Below are 13,104 nucleotides of genomic sequence, written 5' to 3' on the forward strand. Positions count from 1 at the left end.
GCTGGATGTGCAGGATTCACTTCCAGTCTACTCCTGCGCGCACGTTTGGTTTCTCTTTGCTCTTTCCCCATTTCTTTTCTTTGGTCATTATCTCCTTAAGTCTGAAGTTAAAAATAGGAAAGAATTCGAGTTTTGATGTATGAAAACTAAAGTTTTGTTTTGAAAAATAGTCCAGTTTTAAAGATACCTTTCACTTCATAAAAGTCTGCAACCACACAGCTACAATTTTATCCTATAAAGTAGACAACAGTGTATTTAACAGCTTTGTCTCTTTTATCCAATTCCCCCACTTAGTTTTCATTTTTTTCTCATAGTTTGAGATATTTTTATTTCTAAGCTATTTCTAACAGGTGAATGTCATTGTGTGTGTGTGTGTGTGTGTGTGTGTGTGTACGCATGTGTGTGCACGTGTGCGCACACACCATTATGTTCTCCATCACCGCTGTCTTGGGTTAAGCTTACTGGCTGAGGGCCGCACCTCCTCATCCCCTGTCTCTGGAGTCAGGAAGATCACAGCGTGCACTTGGTGTGTTCTCACTGCAGTAAACAAAGGACGTGCTGACAACAGGAGATGCTGAAAATGACAGCGACTCATTTGTTTTCAGTATCAGTGCTACTAGTGGTCAGACACAGTGACGGAGACACACTAGCACACCACCCCATTTCAGAATGGTTTTTAAATATTTTTTTAAAAAAGAAAACAAACTATCTTTTTTCATTATACATACTAATCCAAGTTCCCACTCCCTCCCCTCCTTCCATCCCCTCCGCTTACCCCCCACCCTATTTCCCATCCACTCCTCAGAGAAGGTAAGGCACATTGCTTTGGGGAAGGACCAAGGCCCTCCATACTATATCTAGGCTGAGCAAGGTATCCCTCAAAAGAGAACAGGTTCCCAAAAAGCTAGAACAAACAGTAGGGATAAATCCTGGTGCCACTGCTAGTGGTCCCTGAGTCTGCCCCAGCCATACAACTGTCAACCACATTCAGAGGGACTAGACAAACCCTTATCCAAACTAATCAAACGGCAGAGAGAGAACATCCAAATTAACAAAATTAGAAATGGAAAAAGGGACATAAAATAGACACTGAGGAAATTCAGATAATCATTAGGTCATACTACAAAAACCTGTACTTCACGAAATTGGAAAATGTAAAAGAAATGGCCAATTTTCTAGATAGATATCATATCCAAATATTAAATCAAGACCAGGTGAACAATTTAAATAGGCAAGGAAATAGAAGCTGTCATCAAAAACCTACCTAAATAAGTAAATAAATAAAAAATAAAAACCCTCAGGGCCAGATGGCTTTAGTGCAGAATTCTTTAAGGACTTCCAAGAAGAGCTAATACCTGTACTCCTCAAAGTGTTCCACATAATAGAAACAAAAGGAACATTGCCAAACTCTTTTATGAGGCTACAGATACCCTGAGAAAGTTTATTTTTAAGGAGCATTGAGTGTCAGGTTTCCTTATCTTAGAGAACCCCCTAATGGAGAATCCTGTGTCCTGCACCATGAAGCCACAGACAGCCTATGGTTAAATGCTCAAGACTATGGGCAGGCCTTTTTACTGGGCATGGTGGCACATGCCTATATAATTCCAGCACACTGCAAAAATAGTTTGAGAATCAAGAGTACTAGGTAGCAGTGATTTAATTAATGCAGTTTCTGTGTAGTTATTTCAGGGCTGAGTGGCTGGGAACAAGCAAGCAGCCCCTACAACAGGTCTATGTACTGGTGTCCAAAGAGCCATCATAGCACATTGACAGGGGAGGCTGTAAATCTTCAGCTGTTGACAAAGGACTTCAGGGCTAAGGGCTCATCAGTAAGTGGCTTATTTCGGTTATAGAATGTCTCTTGTCCCAAAACACCGTAGTATTTTCTTTAGAAGGAAAACTTAAGCCAATGGCATTGAGTCATTTTTTTTTTTCTCTTTGATAGAAGAAGCTTTTCTGACTCTAAGGGCAAGCCTCTTTGAAAGCTGGCGTGCCTCTGAGGGGACCAGGATCTGTGCAGTGATTTTAACAACTAGGACTGAAGGCGTGAGGGAAACAGATAACTGAGGCTGGAGGGAACCAGGGCTGCCGTGTCAGGGGACCTTTGCGTGTGGCTGCGGTATGCCGGCCGGCTCATTGCCTGAGGAACACAAGGCTGGGAGGGAGGTACAACACATGAACATCACTTTCCTTTGAACCTGGACTTTGCTTGTCCTGTCTGAGATACTAACAGTGACACTGGGGGCAACTAAAGTCTCTTCCTTAGAACAACCTTCATCATGGATGGCATGCCGTCTTTGGTTAAGAACTTGGTAAAATCTCAAACTGCTTTGAAGGCTAACATGCATTTCACTTCCCTCTATGTGACAGCTGGGCCTCGCTTTGCGTATCCATGAGTCCCAAGGATGGCGATAAGACAGCCATGGGAAAGATGTTTGCTAAACTTGGTCCAGCGTTCACAGAGCTCATTCCTCTGTTGTGTGTTTCCCGGGCTTTCTAAGAAAACCTGGAGTTTTGTGATGGAGCAGCTATGCGTACGGACGTCACTGGTGCTAGCCAACCACCCGCCACACGTGGGTCTGAGTTTCCGCTGAGTATTGGATTCTGCAATGGCACACTCGGCTTTCCTGGAAAGGGTTGGTCCTGCGTGCGCCCACACTGGCGTTGGTCAATCACAGCTCTTTTCTCTTCATTCCTGGAAGTGGAGAAACAAGGAATGTTCCTTATTCTCAATAATAGTTTTGTTTTTTTAAGGATAGCACTGAATTTATTTGTTGTATGAAAAGTCACGCTGTTTAAATAGAACTGTATTGGGAACCCAGGAATCTTGTTCTTAGGTCTCGACTCTGTCCCTAAGTAGGCGAGACAAGTTGGGTGGGTTTAATGTTGCTCATCTATGACATGAAGAAATATGAAAACCAAACATGTTTGGCTTTATTCCAAATTGTATAATTCAGTGTTACCCACTCAGACTTGGAGAGTATAGACATGTGTGTTCCTATAATAATCACTGTTTATTATAGGAATAATGATTATTATTCCTATAATAATCATTGTTTTTAAAATCTTATTTTTGTGTGTATGGGTGTTTTGCCTGCATGTATATCTGTGGACCACATGCATGCCTGGTGCCTTGAAGGTTGGAAGAGGTAACTGATCCCTGAAACTGGAGTTACAAATGGCTTGAGCTGCCACGTGTGTGCTGGGAACCCAGCCTGAGTCCTCTGAAAGAGCAACAAGTGCTCCTAATTGTTACGCTATCTCTCCAGCTCCTCCTTGTGTAATTTTTAACAACAAATGCCATTGATCAATTCTTTTGGGTCCATGTCTCATACAAAACATGTGTCTTCATCTCTGAATTCAGCTTTTCTATTCAAGTCCTATCAAATTTTATTTGGTACAACCTGAACATTTATTCTTCTCTCCAACATTTCTTGCATTTTCCAAGATCATTTGGTGAGGAAATATTTTCAAGCTGTGTACAATGAATCCATGTTTGGGGTTATAACAACTCAGTTGTCAATAAGAATTATTTGCTGTGCTAATATTGATGTGGGAAGTAAGGGGATGTGCTGTTTAAAAATATTACATGAGACTTTCTCAGAATAAAGAAATTGAGTGGTTTCTCACGTCAGTAGAAATCACTCCCAGCAAATGATGCAATCTCTGGACACAGGGAGAGATGCAATAGCTTTGGTATCCAAGCTGTAGAAATAGTGTATTTATCATAATGAAAGACATTGGGAAACTTGGTCATATTTATTGAAAATGTGAATAAATTAACAGATTATGCTTCCTTAAAGTCCATCAAAAAGATCCTTCACACAATCTCTGCAGTGGTGATCTAAGTATTGCATGAGGGTCAGAGGCTCATTACTTACTAAATAAATATATGATGATATCCTTGAGACACGAATCCTAAAGACAGCCTTCCGAGCAACGTTGTGACATCTGAACAGTGAACTTAAAAATGATGTTTTATGTTTTTACCCAACAGAAATATTGTCTTTATTTCACAGGTAAATAAATGAGGACAAAGCTAGAAGCATTTGTATTTAGGCAGTAATGTATAAAACACGATCTACTCATGTGAGAAAATTGTTCACGAAATAAAAAGCAGTATACATTTTAGTATAAAAGTTGAAAAAGATCAAATGCTATGTGTGTGTGTGGCATATGCAGACACACATATGCACATGCATGTATGTGCAGCTCTCGTAGCCACAGAATGTTGGTTTTCACATCAGCATTGCCCTGAAGACGCTGTCTATGGTTAGGACCTAGGGATCGCCTACCTCTCTGACTCATGTCACACGCTTTGCTTGGTCCTCTCCCTGAAGTAACCACCAATTTTATTTTAAACATTCTAATTACATTGACTTATTCATGTGAAGGGAGGCGTGTGTGTGCGCATGCCATGGCACATATGTGGACGTCAGAGGACAACTTGTGGGAATCAGTTCTCCTCTTCACCATGTGGGTCCCCGCAGTTAGACTCATATCCCAAGTCTTGGCAATAGGTGCCTTTGATGCCGAGCCATCCCGCCTGTAGCCCAAGTAACCTGTCCTTCCCACCACACCGCATGCATTCTCCTGTGATTTTTCCTATGGGTCTTATCATTATGAAGTGATACATAAAGCCAATGGGTCCAACTCATTTGCTTTCCCTGCTGTTTTATCTTCCCCTGCTTGAACACAGCTCCCCTTAGTGACTCATTCTCCTGAAAAAGTCTATTTCAAGTCTGAGTGAAACAGCAAATGTGTTCATTTCATTTTAATCTTTAAAGAGCAGTACTCAGAATCATTCTGTTATATTTTTGACTGACTTGGTAGAACTATGTTTACCAAACAGTTCAACCCTATCCTTAAATACAGATCGTATAGAGAAACAGGGATGAAAGTGTGTGTCATCCCCATAGTCCCATTTAGCTGGACAATGGTCTAGGCTCTGTCAGTAGCAACAAACTTGACTTATCTGGTAAAATAACCCCAGCTCACCAACCTTGCATTTCTTCCTCCATGCTGATTGTGTTCTCTTATATAAAATCTTACCTCATTAAGCAGACATTCCGGTAGGATTTTGTTACAGATAATGGTTTCTTTGCTATGTACTTCATGTTCTTACAATAGGTCTGGAATCGTTAGTCAGGTATGCAGGCCTGGTGCGTGATTTGCTCACTAATGAAAACAGAAATGCTCATTGGCTCAAGACAGGGTAATGTTAATAGACATAAACTATTTCTTAAAAGTCAGGCATCTCCACACATTCCTTACTCACGACATGCGAGAAGTCATTTGGTCGTTGTCTACCTGGTGGAAGAACCTCAGCCTGGGCAACTAACATTTTGGGATTATCTGGCAGAACATTTATTGTGGTAACGAGAAAGAAACGTGGAACATGCCCTTCTTTTAGTACTGTGACATTCATTTACACTTAGATTTTTAATTAATTGATTAATTGAGGCAATGCTGACTGAACCGGGGCCTTGTACATGGGAGGCAGTCATTTTACCACTGGGCTATCTATAGCTCTAGCTGCCGAGTGTGCTCTCACCCCCCCTTTTCTTTTGCTGCTGCTTAGTTGTTATTATTATTATTTTATTTTGAGACAAAGTCTCACTAAGTTGCCTAGGCTGTCTTTAAATGTACTCTTTAGCCCAGATAGGCCATTGACTTAAAATTTTTCTGCCTGATGATTAGCTGGGATTACAGGCCTGCATCACCAGGGCCAGCAAACCTTATATTAAAATTAATTGAAAAATTGTCCTACTCTTAAACATATTAACAAAACATGTATATTCTGTTATTCTATATGTACATAACTCCCTTGTAGTTGAGCACTAAGAGCCAAGGCCATTTTGCTTTGGGGCCACTGGGGTTGAATCCAGAGATGAGCCTTGCTCTGAAACCCTTCCATGACAGTTCACTAGTGTCTTCCCCTGGAACCCTTACTGAATTTGTGTATTGTATGTCCCCGGCTCTGTGATGGCATGGCCTTCAACATGGTAGGATGAAGTTCCCTCCCAGATTATAAATTTGAGACTTTTTACCAGAACTCGTATTTTCGTGAGTTGGGATTGTAAGTGTCAGTTTTCAGAGGCTGGTGCCACTGTCATTTCAGAGAAGGCTGTGATTCTGTGAATGGAATGTTTCTAGTGCTCAGGTCCCTGAGAGCCCTGTGAAAACGCAAGGGCCAGGGCATGGCGCACTGCCAACCTTGGTCTCTCATTCAACACATTTGATGACTAGGAAAAGATACTTCAGAAAAATGGGGAGCTGCTGACATGGCTCAGCAGAGGGAGACATTTGATGTGAAAGCCCTGGCACCGGGGAGTGACCCTCAGAATCACAACATACCTTACAAAGTTGAGGTCTGTCTTCCACTTCCACTCTGTGGCACGCTTTCCCCCGCAACATAACACAACATATGTACATGTGTATGTACATACATGCTAATTTTGTTTCCATTATTACAAAGGGGGGGTGTTACTGTAAGACACCATGGAATGAGCAGTTTTCCTAGAGTTGGCCAAGCTACTGCATATATTGGAAACACATTGTTTGTAGTATTAATCATTGTACATCCAGTGTCCCTATTTCCTTAAACGTGCTACGGCTTCTTATCTTTAGGACTTGTTTTCAACAAGCACTTCAAGGCCCAGCACGAGCTGTGCCTCCTCCCCACAAGCTTTATACATTGCTTTTCTGCTGGTTCCCTAGGCCGGTACCAAACTGGGGCTCGACTGGGTAGCTCTTTTGGCTTTCGCCATCTTCGGGTCTCTCCAGGGACTGGGGTGTTCTCTAGTCAGTCATTGGGCAAAGTGCTAATTCATTCCAGATCTGAGCTGGAAAATGACTCCTTGAGAAAACATGCCCCAAAGCCCCGGCGCTGGCCTCCCCAGTGTTTCCCACATTGTAATCAGATAATGAACTGTGTTGCTCCTTGTTTCTCTTGGCATCCGAGAGTCTTTTGACTTGGGTATCAGGCTGGTTTAGCCCTCTGCAATCAGAGCATAATGAAGCCAACAGTCGTCTTCAGTAGCTACTTATGGAAGCCACAAGTGCTCAGTGGGGGAACACTGGTGTTGGTGTGACTGTTGCTGAAGTTCAATTGCATCTTCTCTCTCTCTCTTCAGCTGGGAAGTTGTCAATTCCAAGCCAGATGAAAGACCAAGACTGAGCCACTGCATTGCAGAATCATGGATGAATTTCGGCCTGTTTCTTCAAGAAATGTCTCTTTTCAAACAGCAGAGCCCTGGCAAGGCAAGTTTTTTTTTTTTTTTTTTTTTTTTTTGCAAGGCAAGTTTTGGAATCCTCAGTGTAGCGTGGGAATGAATGAGGTGACCTGTTTTGCTGGTAAAGATGCGAATTTGAAACAACGGAAGCATAGGAGTTGGCTTCAACAAGGCTCAGATGTGGTCACATGTGAAACTCTTGAGCATTTATAGGGATTGACTTAGCTCATTACTAGAAGGAATTATGATTGGGCTGTGTCATTCTTAAAACCAAAAGGGAATGGAAAGAATTGTCATTAAGAACGTTGGTTATCATCTGTCCTCTAGTTTTGAAATCGAAGGCAGTTGAGATAAGCATGTAGTCCTTCTAGGGTTTCCGAGGTAATCGAAGCTATCTAAAGCTATTGTGGAGATCCTGGTTCGCTTTATTTTCAGGAAGCTTGCTGAATGTGGTAGATCACAGCAACCCCAACACTTTGGTAGGTAGGAGGATCATGAACTCAGGGTCAGCCTGGGTTACCCTACAAGATCCCCATCCTGAAATAACAAAAGAGAGAAAGAATGAAGAACCAAACAAGCTTTGGCAAAAACATTGATTCTGGTTATACAACTGGATAAGATTTTGTTGTTGTTGTTTTTTCTGATTAAGATAAAAACTCACTCAGGGAAGAGTCTCACGTGATGAAAGGGATTGCAGAGTGAAGGGCACAATTGAAGAATGCGACCTGTGGCTTTTCTGGGGAGGGGCAGTACCATCACCAGACCTTGCTGGTTCCAGTGCTTCTTTTAAGGTTGAATTATCCACAAGATCTTGAGGCAATCTCATAACTTCGCCGTATTAAGTAATAGAACAGCCCATGGGAACATGTGTGCATATTGAGATGGCAGTGCTGTGTCTGTAAGGATTTCTTTAACAGCGAACACTCAGTGTAGAATTGACACACGTGAGGGCCTTGGTAGATTGTAGTGCTTAGTTTGCTTGTGGAGGTTTCTGTCCTGCCTGGTTCCCATAGTCATTAAGTCCCAAAGAAATCACACAGAGATCTACATTAACTATAAACTGATTGGTCCATTAGCTCAGGCTTCATATTAACTCTTATAACGTCTATTATCCCATTATTATTGTCTATGTTAGCCACATGGCTCAGTACTTTTTTCAGTGAGGCAGTCACATCTTGCTTCTTCTGTGGCTGGGTCAGGACTGCAGAGAAATGGGCTTCCTCCTTCTCAGAATTCTTCTGTTCTCATCGACCCACCTCTACTTTCTTAGTTGTCCCACCTATACTTCCTGCCTGGCTACTGACCAATCAGTGTTTATTTAAAATATAATTGACAGAATACAATTGTCCCACACCATTAGTTGACCAACATGACATGATCATATATATTTTGAGAATATTCTGAACTTAAGACATCTGCTTTGGATTATATTAACGTGCCCCAAGGCCATTAGTTAAGGGTGATGATGCAATAGGATATAGGTGATGACAAATCCTTTCTCAAAGCCAGCTTCTGGGTCCATGACTATATCATTATGGCCTTATTTCTTCCTTCGGCTTTGGACATTGCTTCATTTCTAGAATTTCATTTTCTTTCAAGGACCCATACTTTTTTTTAATTAGGTCCTTAATTTTGTTCCATGTGTTCACCTACAATTTATTAGCCAAATGGAATGAAATACTTGTTATTTTGAAATTGAGTCCTTATTCTTTTTCTTAATATTTCTAGACCAGAGATATGTATTTCTTCCTAGTTTTGAAAACTCGCCCCAGTGAATTTGCATGGCACTTTAATTCAGTACTTAAATTTAAAACTGCATAAAAATGAGATGGTTTATGATCTTTTAAAAAAGATCATATTTTTCTATCTTGATGTTTCTCGTGTGACAGTTTTCTATAAATTCTAAAATTTCTCAAGACAGCCAAAGATTTTGTGTTTTGCTTTGTGATTGACAGAGAGGGGGGAAAGAATTAGATATCACTACAGAAGTTCCTGTTCACTTGCATTTAGCTCTGCGGTAACCTAGATGTAGGCGGATACAGTTAGGAAGGATTACATGTTCACAGATTTGTGCCAGAGGTTTTCCAGCAGAACAAATGACGTCAGAGTCATATAGCTACACCTATAGCAAGCTTTGGCCTGTCTGTGGATCTTAATGGTTTTACAGTAGTAGTCAAAGTACAGATTTACTTATGAGGCTTAGCAAAGTTGTTCCTGGGGACGTGTTACTATTTGAGTCTCTTGCACCTGGCAGCAATACATCAACAGGCCTGAGTAAGGGAACTTGCCATTGTTAGTGCCAGAATTAGCTCCTCTGCCTGCAAATTGTTTGTTATGAAGTGTTAAAATGCCTCTGTAAGGTTTCTAAGTACAAAGGGGGCTGTTCAAGAAACATAGGATACATAATGAAACATGTATAGATATATATCATGCATGTATTCTACAGTGTCTTGAAATAATTGTCCCATGCTATTTCTGTTACTTCTAGTTTTGTCTCCTGGTCTGCAGTGTGTGCACATTTTTTACAATCTTGGGAAGTTACATTCCTGGGGTCATACTCAGCTACCTACTGTGTAAGTATTGTAGTAAAGTATAGTGTACTTTGCTAATTTGTGGGACGCATACGACATCATTGGTGCTAATCAGATCTTCTGTAGTTTGGAAGAGAATAGGTGCGCTCTGAATTATTAAACAAATCAGAATTGTCACCTAATGTCTGGTATTTCTTGTCTCTAGAGACATTGATATATAAACAGTTGGGAGAATAGATGTAAAATGCAGAATCAAAGAATAATGTTAAATTATATCATTGAATGCATAACTAGGCAATATGCTCCAGGCTGCACATAGTCCTGCACTTTTGCCTTCTTCTATTTTCTCTGGCACCAAGGATAAAGTCACAATGAGATACCAGGTAGCTATGCCAGCAACATCAAATATTAGCGATGGTATAGGACAACCTGACTTCTTGCTTGTTAGTGGTAGGTTAGTAGAATAGTGCAATCATCTCAGAAAACTGTATGGCTGGCTACCCCAGAGTTAAGTATTACCCAAGAGAGACAGCTGGATACATCTCCTCAAATACTCACACACACATGTTCATCGCAGGCTTGCTTTTGGTAGCACAAAGGAATACAGTTTGTATAAGCCTTCCAGAGACACAGATAAACCGTGTGTGTGATCCCAGCGCTGAACACTGATACATGCAATACTGTGGATAAATTTCAAAGTAATTAGACCGAATGGGAGAAGCCAGAGCATGCACTATACAGTTGTATTTGCATATAACCCCAGAACGTTCAAAATAAAGACTAGTGAAGAAGTAGACCCACAGTTGCTGGGATGGATTGGGTGGGGTCAGGTCAGGTAGAGGCGAAAGGTAGAAAGGGAGGATTAATGAAGACATGAGAATGCGTGCCTGCACTAAACTGTTCACTGTCTCGATTGTTTCAGGGACTCTTAGTTGTTTACATGTCAAAACTTACCAAATTGTGTACTATATGTGTAGTCTGTTATATATGAATTAAAACCCTAAAAAGATCTTCAAATTAAATATTCTGCTTTTCCTAAAATACATGAAGATCTGGTGCTGTTACCTCTGGGTTAGACAGTACCTCTGTCTGCTAACCTCACAGTTCCTTTCTCACGCTGGCTTCCGAGTTTCACTGGGCTCTAAGGCTAACTGAGTAAGAGATGACATTGCCCAACAACAAAATAACGAACACTGAAAATACAGTGCAGCCAGTGTGGCCACTTCCTTCTTTGTGTGTTCCTAATGCATGGCACACCTCGCAGCTGGCTGCAGCTCAAACTCAGTCTTCAGAGAGAACTCATGGACTTGATCTGAATTATGTAGGGAAAAGTGAGAAAAGTTCTGGACAGGAGAACTAGGAGCAAGACATTCCTACCTGGTTTGTGCTGAGTTCAAATACAAGCCCAGCAACCTCATGGGACACCTTCCCAGTATTACTGAAAATAAGCTAACAATAGGAACTTATTTCCTCTTGGTAAACGGCAATAGTAAATAAAGGTACGATGCCAGTTGTAGTAAATAAAGGTACGATGCCAGTTGAGAGCTTAAATTTTCAAGGTAGACAATTAAGAGAGAAAAAAAATCAACCTAATACCAAAGTTTAAAAACAATAGCCGTGAATGTGGTGTGTGTGTGTGTGTGTGTGTGTGTGTGTGTGTGTGTTTAGTAAAATGTCTTTTCATCATAGAGTAATAATAGAAAACTTACCTGATGGAGGGGTTACCCTAAGAACAAAGTTGCTATTTTCCCCATGTATTAAGCAGTATCTTGTAAAATACTAAAATGTCAGCATTCGAAACAAGCCCTTTACCCATGTGATTTTCTTCTTTATATTTCAGTACTGTTCGCTTTCTTGTGTCCACTGTTTAAATGTAATGACATTGGACAAAAAATCTACAGCAAAATCAAGTCCATTCTATTGAAACTAGATTTTGGAATCGGAGAATATATTACCCAGAAGAAACGTGAGCGATCTGGTAGGTACAGCTTGATTTTAGTTCTCGGCATGAAATGAGACCTTTCTTCAATGGTGCCAGAAAAGTCAGCCCACCAAAGTGTAACCTGTGTAGTTTTCCTTTATATAGGATTTATTCTTTTCTCAAACGTACAGTTAAGTAAAATTTAAACTATGCATTGTGCATGTTCCTAGTGGCCAAGAGGGCATGGAAAGGTTTTGAGAGTCAGAGGCTGGGGGCACTGCTGCAGGACAGTAGCCCCAGTCAGGAACCCAGTTAAACAGAGACCCAAGAAACACACTGGAGTGTGCCTGTCAGTGTTCAGTCCTGGAAGGCAGAAGGGCTCTTGAGTTCCCACCCATCTCTGAGGAATGATTGACAGCTAGCAGTGGCTGCAGGAAGGGTGTCACTTTCTGGGTAGTGTAGCACTGATAAGTTGCCCATGTTTCAGTATAACTCCCCTTCCCTACCCGGTGCTCATGCAGGCAGCCCTGCTTAAGTTCGGGTCACATGCAATGATGGCAAGAAAGGAGGAAGGAGACACGTGGGGAAGAAGGGCTTCAGTAGGAAGATAGGGAGGAGATGGGGTGACAGAAACGTGAAGGGTTGAAGTCCACTGCACACAAATATAAAGCTGTCAATGGACAAAAGCATAAATAGATCGCAGAACACACTGCAGAGCACACACATTGGCAGGGGAAGGAGAAAGGGCTTCAACAGCTCTGTTTTGTTACTTGTGATGCACTTGTTTTAATTTGGGTTGGATTATTGAAAATGTAAGGGGTAAGGGTAAGTGTGGGTGCCATGTAAGAGCAGACTGAATTAACAAGGGAAAGAAAAGGGGGCGGTTCTAATGTGATTTAAAAAATTAAATATATCATATAAGATTATCATATATCTATCATCTATCTATCTATCTATCTATCTATCTATCTATCTATCTATCTATCTATCTATCATTTGTGGCTTTAGAGTTTCTCAGACTATAGTATGCAGCAGAATGACCTGAAGGAGCATGCAGCATAGAGTATGGGCCCCACCACAAAGGAAGTCTAGGATAGCGGCCAAGAGCTTATATTGCCCCCAAGTCCCCAGAGCTGCTGCTGCTGGCTAGTGCTATAAGAACATAGATGTCCATCATTTCCCCTGGAAAGCAATTGTTTGCAAATATGTGAAGTTCTTCAGTACAGACAATTATAGGGAAGGGCTAGAAGGTATGGTTGGATATGCGGAGAATATATATTAAAATAAAGGCACTATATCCTGAGTTTAGGAGGAAACTAAATGCTTCCTTTTTTCCCCCTCAACAGCAACAGATAAAGAAAAAAGTCCCAAGGATGACAGCGAATTAGACTTTTCAGCTCTTTGTCCTAAGGTATTT

General features: G+C 41.2%; 1 protein-coding gene across 2 annotated transcripts in view; it reads left to right on the forward strand.

Annotated features, from left to right (window-relative positions):
- Retreg1 (reticulophagy regulator 1) overlaps nt 1–13,104 on the forward strand; it is a 129,657-nt gene that overhangs the window by 112,812 nt on the left and 3,741 nt on the right. For both annotated transcript variants that reach the window (XM_041632129.1, XM_041632130.1), the window contains 4 exons: nt 7,137–7,263; nt 9,724–9,808; nt 11,607–11,744; nt 13,034–13,098. In XM_041632129.1, the coding sequence (XP_041488063.1) occupies nt 7,137–7,263; nt 9,724–9,808; nt 11,607–11,744; nt 13,034–13,098 (415 nt within the window). The remainder of the gene's footprint in view (nt 1–7,136; nt 7,264–9,723; nt 9,809–11,606; nt 11,745–13,033; nt 13,099–13,104) is intronic.

The sequence above is a fragment of the Microtus oregoni genome, unplaced genomic scaffold (genome assembly GCF_018167655.1).
Source record: "Microtus oregoni isolate MIOR12 unplaced genomic scaffold, Mior012 000040F_ref0000088, whole genome shotgun sequence".
In the NCBI taxonomy this organism is placed as follows: Eukaryota; Metazoa; Chordata; class Mammalia; order Rodentia; family Cricetidae; genus Microtus; species Microtus oregoni.